A 19,185-nucleotide genomic window follows, 5' to 3' on the forward strand; every position below is an offset into this window, starting at 1 on the left:
TAAACAAGAGTTCTACTCGAAATTTTAACATGCTTTTTTTCTCAGTCTAGAAATTTATTTTGACAACATGGGAACGCTTCCACCTTGTAGAGACCCCGTTAGGCATCCTAAAGATTAGGTTTTAAATCCTGCTGTCTGCTCCAGAAATGATTGTTCTTCTTTTTTTTTTCCTGACCTCTCAAAGAAGGATGAAAGGATAAGCGGGGTTTAAAAAAGGCCCAAAGTTTTCTATTTTGCCCATTAAAACAAAAACTGAAGAGGAATTCCACAGGCAAACATGACTGGTGTTCTGGTTGGGGGATAGGAAGAAAAGAAAATATTTGGGCACTCCAGAGTTAATCTGTGGCATGCAAAGCGTGTGTATTATTACAACAAAGAATTGGCAGCTGCAGCAGAAGGAAAAGGCTTATGTTCTGCCGTTCAAACTTGTCAGTCAACTGATGCCAGGATTCTGGACGTTTGCCTCTTCAGCACACCCTTGTTGCATGTGTCTATGTGAGCAGTTTTGCCCTCACTTCAGAGACACACCAGCTAAGTCGGGTTCCTTCCTTCCTTGGTGGAATTAAGAGCTCTGTCTCTCAAAGCATCTAACTGGAAACCTTCTTACAGACAGGAGTCTGGTATTCCTTTGTAGCTTTCACAACCTGTGTGTTTGTTTCACTTCCAGAATGGAAGAAGAGGAACTGCTGAAGGAAAGGTTTCAGGCCATCACGGTAAGTAAGAACCTACATGTCTAAGAAAACTATACTTTCTCATTCTCAGTCCGGCTTGTAATGTAGTCTTCTACTCTCAGAAGCCCTTTGTTTTCTGTTCTTTTTGATGTGATGGTGTAGCCCAGGAGTATGAAGATCAGCATAATTCTTTAGCCAAACTGCCTTTGCATCGTCTGAGCTGACAGCTCCACAGCACCGAATGCTGGAGTCACAATGTGTTTTACGTCAGGCTTCTGCAATGCTGCCATTCAGTCTGAGTGACTCTTTGAAGAAACTTTGCATTTGAAGGACACCAGGACAGAAAACCAGAAAAGAAAATGAATTTGATAGTTCCATAGTTTGAACGTAAATAACCAGGGAGGGAAGACATCTGCCTAGCAGAAAGGGTACTGGTGGATAATTCTGGAGAACACCAACGTAGTTGAGGTTGTGATTGTTTTAAAAAAAACAGTGGAGGTGAAATTCAGGTCAATTCATACTATAGTCAGGTGGTTTCGATTTTGTTCCTTAAAAGTCAATCGTGTGTGTTATGCAGGTGGGGAAATGCCCTCAAAAGTGTTGTGTTAATCAGAAGACGATACAGAGGTGAAGACAATATAATATCAAAATGCATTGTCTTCCGGTGTCTGTTGACCTAAAATGACCTTCACACTCCTATGCTTTGACAAGTTGGGTCTACAGCCTTTGCCTGCTCTGTAAAGACATCATTGGTTAGATCTAAGGGAGCAATTTTCAAATGGGGCAAATAAGGAAAAATAAGCTAACTTTTAACCTGTGCATATCTTAGAGAGCCGAGGTGGCGCAGTGGTTAGGGTGCAGTACTGCAGGCCACTTCAGCTGACTGTTATCTGCAGTTCAGCGGTTCTAATCTCACCGGCTCAAGGTTGACTCAGCCTTCCATCCTTCCAAGGTGGGTGAAATGAGGACCCAGACTGTGGGGGCGATATGCTGACTCTGTAAACCGCTTAGAGAGGGCTGAAAGCCCTATGAAGCGGTATATAAGTCTAACTGCTATTGCTATCTTTATCAATTGCTAACCACTCTTAGATCACCCATTCTTTCTCCATCAATGAATAAAAAACATCCCCTTGATCAATAGATGTAACTTTTACCTGTCGAGCCAGGTGTACCAATACAGACACATTTTTGTAATTAATACTGAATAAAAAATGTTCCAAATAACATTTGGAAAGCTTTAAAAAGAAAAGGAAGACACTGGCTTTTCCCCATCTCCTTCCTAACTACCATGCCTTAAAAGGCTCAGTTAAAAATGAGCAATCATACAAATTGTTATGAAGTATGCAGCCTAATAAATTATACAAACTTTTTTACAAGCCTGCCATAGCCTCTTGGTAAACAGTGGGCCAAAAGATTTTCCATATCCATGACAATAGAATAATATAGAAATTCAGCTTTATCATAAAATACATTTTGCTCCTAAAGGAATTGCATAATTGTACACATTCTAATTGTTATTTGTATGCCACCATCCATATTCCGTCCAGAGAGTTGCCAAAAGAAATTAAATTGGGTGAATATGTGTTTATTTTATATTGTGACAAATAGGAAGTCCACAGTCGGGCAAAGTTTTCAAAGGAAAGGGCGAAATGTTCTCAAACGTCATTTCTAAAAAGAAATGGCCAGACTGTGGGGGCAATTTGCTGACTCAATTTGCTAAAAATCTGTAAACCGCTTAGAGAGGGCTGAAAGCCCTATGAAATGGTATATGTGTAATTAATAAATAATAAATAAATAAATAAATAAATATCCAAAGCATACAAAGAAATTCTTCAAGCATCCTAGAAATCAATAAAATGCATATTATTTGATAAGCAAAAGCAAAAACAAGCCATCCTCAAAACCATTAAAGGAAGAGACAAAATTCCCTGGTTGCAAATATAAATAAAACCTCAGTTTAGGAGACTTTGATACAAGAGGCTCTGCACCCAGGAAAACAAATTTCTTCTGCACTATGTCATTTTTACAGTGATACGGTTGCCCCAAAGGCTTCATTTATATCATTTATGCACAGGATGCGCAGTGCAAATAAAGTAACCTAAGTTGAAACAAATTATGTAATTTATCTTCCTTGTGTAAGAGCATAAAGTATCACAATAATGTGATTTGGTATTTAATGGACATTCCCAAATAGCAGACACCTGCTTCCCCCAGTTAGTCTGTTAAAACATGTTTTTCACTACGGTAGAAACATTCAGCTCCGAAAAGTTTACTTATAAAGTACCAACTCATTGTGATAACCCATTCAAGTTAGGCATTGGATTTTCTCAGGGTGCTTATGTGGCATCATCAGGAAGAGAAAGGAAAGATTGGCAAGCAAGATGTTCTTGAAATCTGGATTAACTGTACTATCTCAAACTGCTTAGCAGAGGTGTATATGGTAAACAAACTTTAAAAACAGTTGGACACACAGGCTCTCCTTCTAGTCTACCTCTGCCAGCAAGAAACATTCTTCAGAGATTTATCATTAATTTAGGAATAGAACTCACCCACCATCTAGCCCTTGGTAATTAAAGCTATTCCATCAACTTAATTAATTTCCCCTCTGGCCAGATTCCTACCATGAGATAAAGAGAAACAACTAGCTGAAGCAGCAGATACAGGGGCTGTCTTTCTGCATTTTTCTGTCTTGGAGGACACATTTATAATGCCCTCTAACCAACATCTGCCTCAGGGTTGATGAAGGATGCTATTCTTTCAGAAGGAGGGTGTAAAAAAATAATAATCAAGATGCCATTTTCAGAATGATCAACAGACTATTCCGGCTCTAAATGTGCCAATGTTGGCACACATATACATGAGATATTAAATGTATACACCACCCATCCCTTAGAATGGCTCACGCTACATAATCATCATCTTGATTTTATTTTCCATGCTCTGCCTGGGTACCACTATACCCTATCAACAATTTTAGGGTTGTTTAAAGCAGTTAAAAGATTAAAGGGCCACCCTTCTTGTCTTTGGCATGTTAAATAGCAAGGGGAGAATCATTTTATCCTGTGGTTTAGGCAGCAAATGTTAAGCATGCATGATGCCAATATATTCGTAAAAAAAACAGAGGAGCATCTTTAGACTGTGGGAGATTCTTTTTCCCTGTTAAATTATTTGAATCCCATCCCATCACTTTTTCCCTGAAATCAGAGTAAATGCCAGCTTGACATCTTCTGCATGTGGCAAAAAATAGAGAGAGAAAAAATAGAGAGACAGAATAAAACCATTAAGAGCAATTTTACTGGGAAATCTCTCATTTATTATAACTAGGTATTTAATAGCTATCAAAAATGAAATTGAAAGACTTATCTTGTAATGGAATTCTAAAGTTATCAAAAGCAGGATCTTTCAATGGACATACAGTGACTTCCTCAGTCTATGCAGAGAATCCTGGGAAAGGTGGTTCAGTGGGATGAAAGCAGATGATCATTACCTCGAGGCTTGACTACTGTAACGCGCTCTACATGGGGCTGCCCCTGAAAAGTGTTCGGAGACTACAACTAGTCCAGAATGCAGCCACGCGAGCGATATTGGGTGTACCAAGGTACACCCACATCACACCTATCCTCCGCAAACTGCACTGGTTTCCCATTGGTCTCTGGGCACAATTCAAGGTGCTGGTTATCACCTTTAAAGCCCTACATGGCCTAGGACCCGGATATCTGCAAGACCGTCTTCTGCCACATACCTCCCAACGACCGATAAGATCGCACAGGGTGGGCCTTCTCTGGGTACCGTCAGCCAGACAATGTCGGCTGGCAACTACCCAGGGGAGGGCCTTCTCTGTAGCCACTCCGACCCTCTGGAATAAACTGCCCCCAGAGATCCGGACCCTACCCACTCTCATGACCTTCCGTAAGGCTCTTAAGATCTGGCTATTCCGGCAGGCCCCGGGCTGTTGAACTCACGATTGAGTTCCAGCCCCGATCAGACTGGGTGTATGTGGTCTTTTTAATCTATGTTTTTGTGCTTTTAACTTCTATTTTTAAATGTATTGTTGTAAGCCGCCCGGAGCCATTCGGGATTGGGTGGCCTATAAATTTATTAAACATCAAACATCAAACATGTCAGTAAGTCAACAGTGCTTTTTCCAAGGTTCGCTGGGAATCACGAAATGCTATAGGTAGTCCTCAACCTACAACAATTGAGCCCAACATTTATGTTACTAAGCGAGACATTTGTTATGTGAGTTTTGTCCCATTTACGATCTTTCTTGGTCACAGTTGTTAAGTGAATCAATGCAGTTAAGTTAGTATTATGGTTGTTAAATAAATCTGGTTTCCCAGTTGGTTTTGCTTGTCAGAATGTCGCAAAAGGTGATCACATTATCCTGGGACACTGGTACCATCATAAATATGAACCAGTTGCCAAGCATTTTAATCTTGATCACATGACCATGGGGATGCTGCAACATTTGTAAGTGTGAAAAATGGTCATAAGTCATTTTTTCCAGTGCCATTGCAACTTTGAACAGCCACTAAATGAACTATTGTAAATTGAAGACTAATTGTATAAAATGCCTGCTCTTTACTTCTCTTTACGGCAAAGTTATTTTTTCAGCAAGAATAATTTTTTTCTGAACAATGAATTTATTAGATATCCTGTAATGCCCCATTTCTTATCATCTATTTTCTGTAAAACTTTCATGATATCTCACTAATATAATATTAAAGATTTGGAACTCTTAGGTTTAATTATTTCTTATTTTATTTAATCACATTATTTTTCTATCCATATGCTCCTCATAAACCAATTTACAGTACTTTTCAGTACAAAATTAAACAATAAAATAGCCAGTTAGTAAAATATGATATAAAACCAAATAGGAAAGCAATAATAAAACTGCATACAATATCACTGAAAAAGCCAGCAAACATTAATGACCACATGCCAGTCAGAAAGGAAAGACTAGATTATGAAAGTATGGTTTCACATTTCTGTTACAAGCAGCCAGCATGTAAGAAAATCCTTAATGTTGGTGCCACCACTAAGAAGGTCCTCCCTTCTCCTGTTTTATCCATGCACAGAAAACAGGTAAATGAATAGAGTTCCTGGTTCGTAATATAAAATACTATAAGGATACAGAAAAGGAAATGAAGAAAATACAAGATTAAAGGCAATCAAGAGATAGCAAACAAGGTCATTAATAGCTTAAGCAAGTGACAACTTAGCTGAATTGAAGAGAAACTGGACAGAAGCATTTTGTAGCATTCAGAGACCCCACCTTAACTAACTCACTATAGCTGAATGTGGAAAAATGTCAGGAAAATACTTTAAGAGCTGACCAGCTGCTACAATGAATATAAGGCAGGGAATGAGTCAGCAAGGTTTTTGGGCTGATACGAGTTTAAGAGGAAAACCTCTATTTATTCTATTTTGCTCCTGGGTTGTCTCAACATAGTCATACTGTGTGCATTCTGACAAAAAAAATTCTTACAGTTTCCAAGATTCTGTATTTACCCCAACTAGTTTCAAAGATATCTTATTGAAATCATAGATAGTTCTTGCTCCCTAGATTTTCGTCACCTGTGTGGAGCTTGACACATATTGTGGAGTTATTGTTTCATTAGACAAGCAGGACTCAAGGCATCAAGGAATTTTTTTATAAATGAAAATTAGTCCTTTGAGTGTGACCTCTAAACCAATGAAGCTGATACACTCCCTGGTAGACACACCCAACAGAAATCTGCTCATTACTGTTTCCTTCAAAAACATCTCCATACAGTAATCTGTGCCAGGGAATAACCAGTTCATGGATAAAAATAGACCAATTCAGTCTTAGCAAAGTTGGTAAATTCAATCAGCATGTTAATAAATTAAGTTCACCCGATTGAAAGCACCTCTTGCCATCACACTTATCCAAACATGCAGACCTGAGCCTGTTCTTCTAGGCCAATAGAAGGTCAAATATCCTCCCATCAAATGGAATTATCAACAGTTAACAGCTCATACTTATCTGGATTCAGCTTTACTTTCTTTTTATTCTAATCACAAGATGGTCAAACCACCAGTCTACCATAATTATTCTAATTTCACAGCTGTAACATCTAACTGGGGAAATGAATATCATGCTGAGGGTTCTCACAAAATTGTAGGGGGATTCTGATCTTGGTTCCCTCATTTATTGGTTTAAACACTGATTTTCGGAACTTATTTTTAATCACAACATGTACCAATTGTATTTATGGTAACCATTTTGTTTATTTCTGGGTAACAGGGTCCTATAGATCAGGATTTTTCAACTTTGGCAACTTGAAAATGCAGGGACTTTTAACTTCCAGGATTCGCCAGCCAGCTTGCTGGAGAATTCTGTGCGTTGCAATCAATACAACTTATCAAATTTAAGTTTATCAAATTTATATATCTCACTAGGAGTTGCTAAGATTGAGGGAAAAAGCTGTAGTTCATTTCCACAGTTATTTTACACCATGATCTCTGCTGAATGTAGTGTCTTTTAAGCAAATGAGTTAGTTTGCCTTGAGCAAAGAGCAAAGACCAAACTGCAGATATAAATAAGTTTTTGAAATGTGGTAGTCCATAGTTGTGATGAGAGAAACCTAGCTAAGTACAGTAAAAAGGCTTTTGCCTATTCTGTTTCCAACATTTTCATGCGCTGAATGAAAACCTTTCCATTCAAATTTGTAATAAGCTTTCTTCACCTCCTTTTAAACTCGTCTGATATACCTTTCCTCTCTGCCCCTCTCTGTTCCAAAGGTGACTTTGCAATTCATGTTGGGCAATCATCTAGTTTAGAATATATGAGCCCAGCAATTGTGGTTTGTAAACTGCTTATATGTGACAACTAGGCCACCATTGCTTCTTGCAAAAATAAAAAACCCCAAAGCAAACCACCATCAATCAATTGCATTCCTTTGGGCTGCTTCTTCTTCACAGTTACCTCTTTCAATATGCCGTCCTTTGCCCTTCCTTACCCAGGACAATCTGATTGTCCTCTACAACAGTGTTTTTCAACCTTTTTTGTGCAAAGGCACACTTTTTTCCTGAAAAAAATCACGAGGCACACCACCATTAGAAAATGTTAAAAAAATTAACTCTGTGCCTATATTGACTATATATAAAGTAATTCTCTTGAATCCTCCGCGATTGTTGCTATGGGCGCACGCATGGGACGTCAGTGACGTCCCTGCGTGCGCTACCTCCCGGCAGTCCCCGCGTTTTTAAAGTAAACGCAGGGCTGCAGGGACTTAATAGAGGCATCCCTGTGTCCCGAAAGCAACTTTCGGGACACAGAGATGTCCCGAGGCAAAAACACCCGGCAGGTGTTTTTCCCACGGCACACCTTACACTATGTCATGGCACACTAGTGTGTCGCGGCACAGTGGTTGAAAAACACTGCTCTACAGGGTAATAACAATGCAGCCAACAACAGTTGGAGACTCATTGGAGCAAAAGGTTTTAGTTAGTGGTTTCGTGGTTCTTAGGTTACAAGCAAATAAGAGCTGGAGGGCTTTCTATCTGCCCTGTTCTCCCGTGATAATGAGGCAATAAAGACAGCACTTCCAGGAATTTAAGCAACTCCTGCAAATCTTTAGCACACTAAATAATTCCTAAAGAGGAGTGTAATTACCTTTAATCCCATCTGTTAACGAGCACTGCCTTTGATTGCACAAATATCTAGCACCTGCATAAAAACCTACCAGGAACCTTAAGAAGACTAGGCCCTGCTACATACCATACATCGAAAATGGCTGGTTAGGATATGCTTAAAGCTTGTATTGCAGACCTAATGCAGCCATGATGTATGGACTTTAAAAAAAATAGCAACATTATGTATACCATCTCCCGTTTTTGCCATTTTCAGGACAAAAGGAAGCTACAAGAAGAAATAACTCAGAGGCGCCTTAAAGTGGAAGAAGAAAAGCTAAAACACCAGCATTTAAAGGTAAGGTCTTCTTTTATTTTATTTTTTTCTTTAGAAATGTATGTATCCAAACAAACCAAGATTTTGTGATGGAGGAATAGGGGACAGAATACTGAAACTCTGTCTGTGGGAGCCTGTTTCATAGTTTCACTCTCTATATTCAGTCAAGGTCCCATGCATAGTACATCCACTTGCTGTTCTCCTTCAAAAGGTAGATAAGCTAGGTCAGTGTTTCTCAACCTTGGCAACTTGAAGATGTCCGGACTTCAACTCCCAGAATTCCCCAGCCAGGCTGGGGAATTCTGGGAGTTGAAGTCCGGACATCTTCAAGTTGCCAAGGTTGAGAAACACTGAGCTAGGTGGTATCTGGTCATTTTTGACTCCTGGGAACTACAGAGAGCCAATTTGATGTTGTGATTAAGGTGCCAGCCTAGAAACCAAGAGAGTGTGAGTTTTAGTTCTGTCTTAGTTATGAAAGCAAAATAGTAGCTAATGGCCCTATTTATAAGAATACTTCTAACACATTCCAGGAGGTTGGTGGTTGACTGTAGAGTAGCATTTCAATTTTAAACTTGTGTAATCTGCCCATCTCACAATACCTCTAGGCCCCAAACACACTCCAAAAGATTGGTGGTTGGCTGTAGACTAGTATTTGGATTTTAAACTTGTGCATCTGCCAATCTCACAAGTAGACATTTTCTACAAGTGTCACCAGTTCGTTAACAATCTGAATGTGTCCACCAGGCCAAGAAGTTGGGAGATGTTACTAATACTATATGTCTAGAGGGAAAATCTAATCTACTGTATGCTTAGAATTATGCTGTATGAATATGCCTATAAATTAGTCTTTTATTACAGCCTATCATTCCAACACTTTGTGTGTGTGTGTGTGTGTGTGTGTTGAATTTAAATAAATTGTATAATCAATACAGCTCAAGCTATAAATATCTAATTCGTAGATCTCATTTCTTTAATGGTTGCGGCTTAAATTTTATTGATGCATTTTGAACTTTTAATAGTTAAAGAAAAAGTCAACTCCGTTAAGTAAGCTTAGAGGATTTTATTTTATTTTTAATTTTTATTTTAAACACATCAACAAAAACAAACACATGACTTAACACAACATAGGAACAAGAAGTGCCGTCATATATCATACAGCAGTTCTGTATCGGTTTTTTTTTTTACAGTTAGTGTTTTCCCTTCTATACATTTCTATCTTGCATTCATGGTCTTATCCATTTTTTATGTACAATTCTATATTTATTTATACTTAGCTATTTATTCCAAAATATTGTTTACCTATATTGTATTTTATATTCCTACTGTCAATTTATTCAGCTTAGAGGATTTTAGCAGACACACAAATGATTGGCTTGTGCTGCTTGGTCATGGTATTTCAGATGAGATCATTGTCAGAAATAATTCCTGTATAAAGTATGGCGCTTTGTGTGTCTGTGTGTGTGTCTGTGTGTGTGTGTGTCTGTGTGTGTGTGTGTGTGTGTGTGTGTGTGTGTGTGTGTGTTTCTCCGACAGGGTGTGTTCACTCACACAGTAACTGATTTTATCTGGCAAAACTTTCGTCAATTATAATAATGGGTCTAAGGAAAAGATGTTTTAACCCCACTTCCTACACTTTGGGGAGTCATCTGCAAATGTTACACTGATGTTAAACCTGCCAAGTTGCTTGGAATAGAATCTCAATTATAGATGAATCAAATGACGAGCCTGACATAAATGAAAGGGAGGAGGAAAAAATGACGGCATGCTCTCAGCTCGGCTTATCAAGGACAGCTTGACATTTCATAGCATATTAAAAACTGAACCATCCTTAACTCCCCACAATGTTTATTTATTAAAAGGTATCCCCCCCCACAAAAAAAATAATCCATGCCAGAATCATAAATAGAGCCTTCCCCAGGGGACAAGAGAACAAATGAGAGTATTTGGTTGTCAAACTCAACTACAAAAATGTGGGAATTGTTAAAGAAATCGCAGAAACAATCTTTCTCAGCTTTTCCAGACTGCCCACACTGGAAAAATCGACAGCAGCAAAGGAATGTTGTTAATGGATCTTGCTCAGATGGCTGGGTCTGTCCCGTCACACAAGTGTTTTGGGGATCAAATTGCTCCAGGATTCTCTTCAGTTGTTGACTGCCACTAGTTTTCACTACATTAAAAGTCACACATCAAAGCAGCAGTCTCTGCTCCCAATGTATACATAGTTACTGAACTAACTTATAGTAGGGTTCATCTGGTTTTGGTTTGGCTGTATAAATTGTACTAATTTATTACTATTATTCGCAACAACAGAATTGTATCACAGCCGCCAGTTGTTTCGCCGGATTTGGCATTGGTTACTAGTCGGGCCCCACCCAGGGGCCTAGGACATCGTAACGTATTTTCGTAATATCCGTGCAGATCCAAGCAGTGCGGCTTTTTGCATTTGACTGATGGTGATTTTGTCAACTTTTAACTGTTTTAAAATGTAATCCCAGTGCTTTTGGAATAGTGTGCCGATTACCATTGGAATTACCACTGCTGGTTTGTGCCATAATCGTTGAATTTTGATTTTTAAGTCCTGGTATTTTGCGATTTTTTTCATATTCCTTCTCGTCGACCCTGCTATCACCTGGTATTGCGATGTCTATGATTGTAACCTTGTTTTTCTCAACCAGTGTGATGTCTGGTGTATTATGCGCCAGTATTGTGTCCGTTTGTATACGAAAATCCCACAAGATCTTGACCATCTGATTTTCAGTGACTTATTATTATTATTATTATTATTATTATTATTATTATTATTATTCATCGCACAGTCAGCCAGATGTTCAGTCTGGGTTTGGCATTTTTGTTTACCTATCAAGTCCTTACCAAGGACCTGGGATAAGCACATCTGGAGTTTTGATGGTGTTACAGATATCATCGCAGGATCGAAGCAATTACAAGTAAAGCCGCCTTCTGCAATTGACTGATGGCAAATTTGTCAATGCCTAAGGTGTTCAAGCGGTGCTCCAGTTGTTTTGGGACTGCACCCAAGGGGCATATTGCTATGGGTACTACCCTTGATTGCCTTTGCCATAGTTGTTCTCTTTCTATTTGTAGGTCTTTGTATTTTGTTATCTTCTCCAGTTCTTTTTCTTACGATGATGATGATGATGATCATCATCATCATCATCCTCTGTATCCTACCTACTAGAACATCTCTAGGCAGCATAGCAGTGATTGTGGCTTGTTCTGTAAACCATGGATAAAGAAACTATGGTATGGCATGATACAGGCAGTCCTCATTTAATTACATTAATTGAGAACAGAAACTCCATTGTTAAGCGATAAGTTAAAAAAAAACCATGTGACTGGGCCACTTAGCTGGCACAGTTTCAGCAGTCGGCCACGGATAGCAATAGCATTTAGACTTATATACCGCTTCACAATGCTTTCCAGCCCTCTCTAAGCAGTTTACAGAGCCAGCATATTGCCCCCAACAATCTCGTTTTACTGACTTCGGAAGGATGGAAGGCTGAGTCAACCTTGAGCCTGGTAAGATGTGAACTGCCAAATTGCAGACAGCTGGCAGTCAGCAGAAGTAGCCTGCAGTACTGCATTCTAACCACTGTGCCACTGCAGCTCTTAATGCCATAGCTAAGCAAGGACCATGTGGTTAAGTGAGGACATCCTGCCAGCTTCCCCATTGACTTGTGGAAAGCCGACAGGGAAAGTTACAAATCATGAACAGCTTGCATGACTTCAGGATGCTGCAAGAGCCATGAATACAAGGTCATCTTATGAAGTATTCAGCACCATCTTAAGTTTGAACAGTAGCTGAATGAGTGGTTGTTAATCAAGGACCATCTGTAGATGGATGGAGGCATGCATGAATGAATATTCTCCCAATGTGATCCAGAACCTTGACTGAATCTCCCAACTTAATGAATTTAGAGCTGGAACTCAAGGTTCAATTCCAGATATTCATAAGCATGGCTTCATCCAGAAAAGTAAAGCCTACAGCCAGTGTAGACTATGAAATCAGCTCAACAGGAAATTGTTCAATAAACTCCTTTTGAGATAGGCATGATTAGCTACAATTACAGAATCTTGCAATTCTGACTGTGTGCTGTACCTCCTTATTGTTCAGTGAATTAGGGAGGCAACATCCATTTCTGAATGTTATCTTACTGTTCTGGGCTTAAAAATGCTTCAGTCCCTTCTGTTTAGGCAACAGTTTCTGCATATCCCCATTAAAGTCATCTTCTTTACAATTTCTCCCTTCTCAAACCAGGTCATGAAACACATAAGAGACATAGCAGCACATCTAAAAGGGACTTCCATGTCATTTCATGAAGGCCCATTTAATGAAATTCTACAAGACAGGGAAGTCTTTTTTAAGAGAAAAAGAATGAAAAATTACCAACTTTCTAGGAAATTTCTTTTACCCTGTTGAAAGCCACCCTCTGGATTTGTTTGTGTCAGTCCTTGTTGAACTGTAGTACTCAGAACTGAACATAGATCTCCAAAAGCTGAGGTGGCGCAGTGGTTAAATGCAGCACTGCAGGCTACTTCAGCTGACTGCAGTTCTGCGGTTCGGCTGTTCAAATCTCACCGGCTCAGGGTTGACTCAGCCTTCCATCCTTCCGAGGTGGGTAAAATGAGGACTCGGATTGTTGTTGGGGGCAATATGCTGACTCTGTAAACCGTTTAGAGAGGGCTGAAAGCCCTATGAAGCGGTATATAAGTCTAACTGCTATTGCTATTGCTAAATATAGATTCTATCATAAACTAATGTTAGCCTTTATTAAATGTTTTTAATCCCTCCTTTATTATTTCATAAGTAACTCAAGGTGGCGAAAATACTCAATGCCCCTTTTTCCTCTATTTGCCTAAAGTTACCTAGCCAGCTTTCATGCCTAAGGTGGTACTAGAACTCACAGTCTCCTGGCTTCTAGTCTGGAGCATTACCTATTAGCCCAAATTGGCATCATTATCATAGTAGTAATCAAACTTACGTACATTGGAGATTTCCTATATCATTTGTGGTTTACTATTGGGTGGATGAGTTTCTTTGTTTACTCACTATAAATATTGCAAATTTCACCATTTCTGCCAGAAACCCTGATTATATTAATTCTAACATTTAAACAAAGGTTTCATCTTGTTCTTACTATCATAATTTAGTAACAGTATGCTCTATATTAAATAAAATTATGGCATTACTTTTAATATAAATCTTAACATTCTATATTATTATCACAGTCATAATTTCCAGTTTTATCCAACCCAACAGGATTTAAAATATTATTGATCATAACAATTATACTTTTATTGTGCAGAGTTTTAGATTCTTTTGATTCTGTTTCAAGAAAATGTAATTAAAGAACAGCCAGACATTTCTTTGTAAAAGGCATAATTAAAAACCGAGGAATCGCTGAGAGAATTGGAGTTTAATTGAACAGCTGTTCTAATAAAGAAAGGTCAGATCTACTCTTGGTTACAAGCTGAAAAACCAGAAACAGTGTTACTTTAGCTCTCCTGCCAATATTGCATCTTACAGATAGGTTCCTGATTGCTGTTTTGAAGATATGTCTGAAGTACATGAAATTGTCCATTTTTCAGATTAATCTCCATAGTGCCAGTGAATGCAGCATCAATTGGGGAGATGCAAGCTGTAGGTCAGCCTATATAAAGGCAATTTATCTTCCTTTAATCTTGCCTGTCGATGTAAGAGAAGAGCAGGCAGAATTGGGGGGACGGAGTTAAACACCTCATCAGTTTAGAACAGTGGTGGGATTCAGCCAGTTCACACCTATTCGGGAGAACCGGTTTTAATTTTCTAAGCAGTTCAGAGAACCGATTGTTGGAAGAAATCTCCTTTTGTTTTTTTCCACTTTAAAGGGCTAATCCTGTAAGGAAGGCAGGAAGGAAACATTCTGGTGTTGTTTCTAGCCTAATCTTTATTGCCCTGCTTACAGAAACTGCCTCTCAGGTTAACCCTTATTACATTGTGACAGCTAAGGCAAAGCGTCCATCAGTGGTGGGTTTCAAAAATTGTTCAAATCTACTCTGTGGGTGTGGCCTCCTTTGTGGGAGTGGCTTGCCGCCCATATGACTGGATATGAAGATGCCGACAACACTTGTCAGAACCACCTTAAATTACCTCACACACAGCACTGGCATGCATAAGAATATGATGTAAACTTGTTTTTTAAAAGGCATCTTTGGTTTGCATTAAAACAACTTCAACACACGCAATGTTCTGATTGCACCACAAATGCAGTAGTCATCCTTACCTTCCACAGAGGCACTGAGTTTTATAAATAGGAGCATGATAGTGTAGAATAATCATAGCCAAGGACCAGTGGTGGGTTTCAAAAAATTTTGGAACCTCTTCTGTAGGTGTGGCCTGCTTTCCGGGTCCACTGGTGGAACCTCTTCTAACCGGTTCGGTAGATTTGACGAACCGGTTCTACCGAATAGGTGCGAACTGGTAGGAACCCACCTCTGGCGCCCATCAACGTGAGTGACATTGAGTTGGCTACACCCACACGCTCACATGACCACCGAGCCACACATACCCAGCTGGTCATTAGGGCAGAGAACCGGTTGTTAAATTATTTGAATCCCACCACTGGCTTAGAATCATTGCATTCCCACAAGCAGGTCAACTCCAACTCCTCCCAAATTATGGTGCCCTTTTCTGGTGCCAGTTTACTGTGGAACTTTAGTTGACAAGATTCTTGTGTATGGACTTGAATAAATCATCTATGCTGCAACCTTACAAATTATCCTGATTCTTTATATCTGACAGTGGTATGCTTTGTAGATATGGGGAACTGGGAGGAATAACAAATCTTAACTTAGCAATAACATATAGGCTTCTATACTGCCCCATAGTGCCTTGCAATGTTCTCTGAGTGGTTTACAATGTAAGCATTATTTGCATATTGCCCCCAACAATCTGGGTGCTCATTTTACCAACGTCAGAAGGAGGAAAGGCTCCTTGAGTCAATGTTGCAGTCCTCTCAGATTTAAACTCCAGGCTGTAGGCACAGTTTGCCTGCAATACTGCATTCTGACCACTGTGCCACTAGGGGTCCTTCCTTAAAATGTTCATTGGGGGGAAAGCAACCATTTGGTTTAATGCTGAAGAAACGAATCAACTTTGTTGCTTTCCCTTACAAGATTATTTTCATGAAAGGGATTGTGTTTTGGGAAAAGATTATCTGAGCATCTTTCAATGTAAGCAGGAAGCAATGTTTTCAGACTAGTTCTTGAGTTTTCCATCTCTGATAGGCAGCTGTATAGGATGTTTTAGGATTCGCCCTGGAAGGCTATCTTCTCCCAATCAGAAAATAGAAGAATAAATGGAATTGTAGTTGCTATACAACTACAGAATTCATTTCTTAACCCCTTCAGGACATTTCAGGTGCTTGGGTGTTTGGTTGCCTAACAAACATGTTTTTTTTTAAAGCAACAACAACAGGAAACTCATCAAATCTAAAGCTTTGGCAGGCATGGAGTAGAATAAAACAAGACTACAAGCATGTTACAATAGTTAGTATAGTACTCCAATCAGAGGCATATGCTTTCATATGCCTAGTCATCACTTATAAAGCCCTTCATGGTATTGGACCTGGGTACTTGAGAGACCGCCTACTGCCAATTACCTCCACTAGACCAATTAGATCCCACAGACTAGGCCTCCTCCGAATTCCATCCGCCGGCCAGTGTTGACTGGGGACTACCCGGAGGAGAGCTTCTCTGTGGCTGCTCCGACCCTCTGGAACGAACTCCCCGTGGAGATTCGTACCCTCACCACCCTCCAGACCTTCCGCACAGCCCTTAAAACCTGGCTGTTCCGACAGGCCTGGGACTAAAGAATCATTGCCCCTATCTCGAATGGTATGATTGTTGTGCTTTTTAACTATGTATAGTTTTGTGTTCTTGTTAAACTGTTTGTATCCCCCCTTTCCCTTTCTGAGTTGTGAGCCGCCCTGAGTCCCCTTAGGGAAAAGGGCGGCATAAAAATGAAATAAAACTCAAACTCAACTCAAGAAGGTTTGGGTGTACATCAGATTCAGAAAAATCCACACCCTAAACATCTTGATTGAGCCAAATTCAAGAGCTATCCAGATTCAGTTCCTCTGAATTAGAGAAGAGCTTTATTGATATAGCGTAGCCATAATCAAGAGTCTAACAGTAGCACCTTTTAGTCCTAACAAACTACTGAAAGGCATAAGTTAAAAGGCTTCACTTCAGATGTAAAATGTAACTAAAATGAACTAGGATTAAAATTGAGTTGAGGGAAAGATATGGTGATTATTCAGAGGCAGGTAACATGTGGAAGTGATTGCAAACAATTTATCAATGAACAATTGTAATATCTAATCTTTTAAAAACCCATTGTGTCTATTTAGACTTTCTAAGATACATTTCTATGTATGCAAGTTCCACAGTCTCTTGTTAATTGTGTTGTTAAAGTTCCTTTCCCCCCCCCCCCAAAAAAAAAAAACAACAGCTATGAAATGCCCTAGCAGGTTAAAATCATTTGCTATTACTTTATCTGGTTTTGAGTTCTGATGTCAAATTTTGTGAGAATTAATCCTGTTTACAGAAATTTGGCTTGCTTATTTTATGTAAATCCAGAGAAGCATTACTAGCTTATAATGACATATATCACATTAGACACACTTTCGCCCACTCTTTCTCTAATCTCATATGAAATTTGTTGAGACCCGTGATGATGTTGTTGACGATGTTGTTGACGTAAAGGGGGGGGTGATATGTAAATGTGAGTTTGTTAAAGGGCCTGATTTCCATGTTGGTATCACTGTCCTGTTAATTCTTGATACTTGTGAGACTCTGCTTCAGTGTGCTTAGTTATGTGCAACTCAGTGGTGGGATTCAGCCAGTTCGCACCAGTTCGGGAGAACCGGTTGTTAACTTTCTGAGCAGTTTGGTGAACTGGTTGTTGGAAGAAATCATTAGGGCAGAGAACCGGTTGTTAAATTATTTGAATCCCACCACTGGTGCAACTACTCCTGCCACCCAATACCTGAGAAAATACAGAGTCATTGTCTAATATGGGATGTAGCTTTTAAATTATGTATTTCATTGATTTGAGCTCTGTGCCGTACAGTAGATGACAACCAGATGTGGGGTTTTTTGTAATCTATCTTTAACAAGTTCTCTTGAATATCAGCTTGACTACATTGATTTGCCCTTTGATCTCTTTTGGTGGATTGTTCATAGTCTCCCCAAATCTTGGGCTAATTCCATTTTTTGGGCATCTCTTTAAGTGGGTCAGAACAAATATAGTTATAATTTAGAGCCTAGCTACAAATAACAGATTGAGTGATGTGTTCTGCATGGAAGCCAGAAGCATGTAAGATTCATATGATCTTCCCTGCATAATGTGGCCTTAAGATGTCCATTGTGAATTGTACCATGACATGAAGGGAATGGATTTATTAGAGACTGAGGTTGGTGACAGATTTGATTATTTATTTTCATGAGTCCATACGAAATGTCAATAAATCTCAAGTAAAGGGGGTGGTTTAAGACTTGAAATTCTAAGTCACCCACAAAGATGTTGGCATTTTGTGCCACGTGTGTACCACTGATCTGAAAATACGTTGCAAACAAGAACACCTTGTTTCCTATTGTTTTTATTAGTGTGATATCAGAACTATGATGCTAAGGTGATGAGAAAAAAATAAAGGATCAAAGGAGATTATGTGAAGAAGGGACCCAGCCAATGAGGTTTGTGTTTCCTGTATGGATGGGAAGGGCAAGAAACAGGGAATGACCAATCAGTGGTTACAGGAAAGGTGAGCTCCATAGCTTTCCATAACCTCAGGCCTTTTGGTTAAAAACAAAACCTTCTAAGCACCTACGGAAATTTCACAGGATACTTGCAAAATAAAAACGTATCAATTATGTAACATATTTTATTTATAACTACTTAAGTCCATGTTTCATTAAAGAAATCCCTGAGCAGATACAATAAAACAAAGCAATAAGGAACACTAAATTCAGAAGTTAGAACTTTGCAAAATGATAAAAATTAAAAAGCAGGACAATAACCAGAAGCATCCTAACTGGCGTAGCAGCTTGATTGATCCTAAGGTTTGGTGAAGAAGAAGAAAATACGTTCATTTTGCAAGTTAACTGGGTTTAATATAAATCATAAATGAAGGGAAATCAGTATTAATATTAAAAAGGCCCTCTTTGGATTGCTGCATAGCAAATGTTTGCTAAGCACAAACCTTCAAGGAGATGTTGCATACCTCCTTGATTGCTGGGTAGGTTTACAATATAATCTTTAGTTTTAAAAAAATCCCAGGTCGCTGATCAAAAGGCAAAGTTATACAAAATTGGTCTTATTTGGGGGATTTTCTTCGTTTATTGTTCCTTAATTTCTCACAGAACCCCATCAAGTTCTCGGGGAACCTTGGAACTCCACAGAATGTACTTTGAGAATCCTTAATCCATTAGTTCGACCATACGAATTATGAATCTATAAAAGTATAAAGCTCCATTTGTTGCACCCCTTTCATCCTATCACTTTTCCCAACCAAAAATAAC

The 19,185-nt window shown here is 39.1% G+C and overlaps 1 protein-coding gene across 1 annotated transcript in view; it reads left to right on the forward strand.

Moving 5' to 3' along the window:
• The window catches only part of PALMD (palmdelphin), a 103,868-nt gene that overhangs the window by 58,538 nt on the left and 26,145 nt on the right, over positions 1–19,185 (forward strand). Inside the window, exons 2-3 of the mRNA XM_032217514.1 lie at positions 668–713; positions 8,548–8,628. Of these exons, the coding sequence (XP_032073405.1) occupies positions 668–713; positions 8,548–8,628 (127 nt within the window). The remainder of the gene's footprint in view (positions 1–667; positions 714–8,547; positions 8,629–19,185) is intronic.

The sequence above is a fragment of the Thamnophis elegans genome, chromosome 5 (assembly GCF_009769535.1).
Source record: "Thamnophis elegans isolate rThaEle1 chromosome 5, rThaEle1.pri, whole genome shotgun sequence".
Lineage (NCBI taxonomy): Eukaryota > Metazoa > Chordata > Lepidosauria > Squamata > Colubridae > Thamnophis > Thamnophis elegans.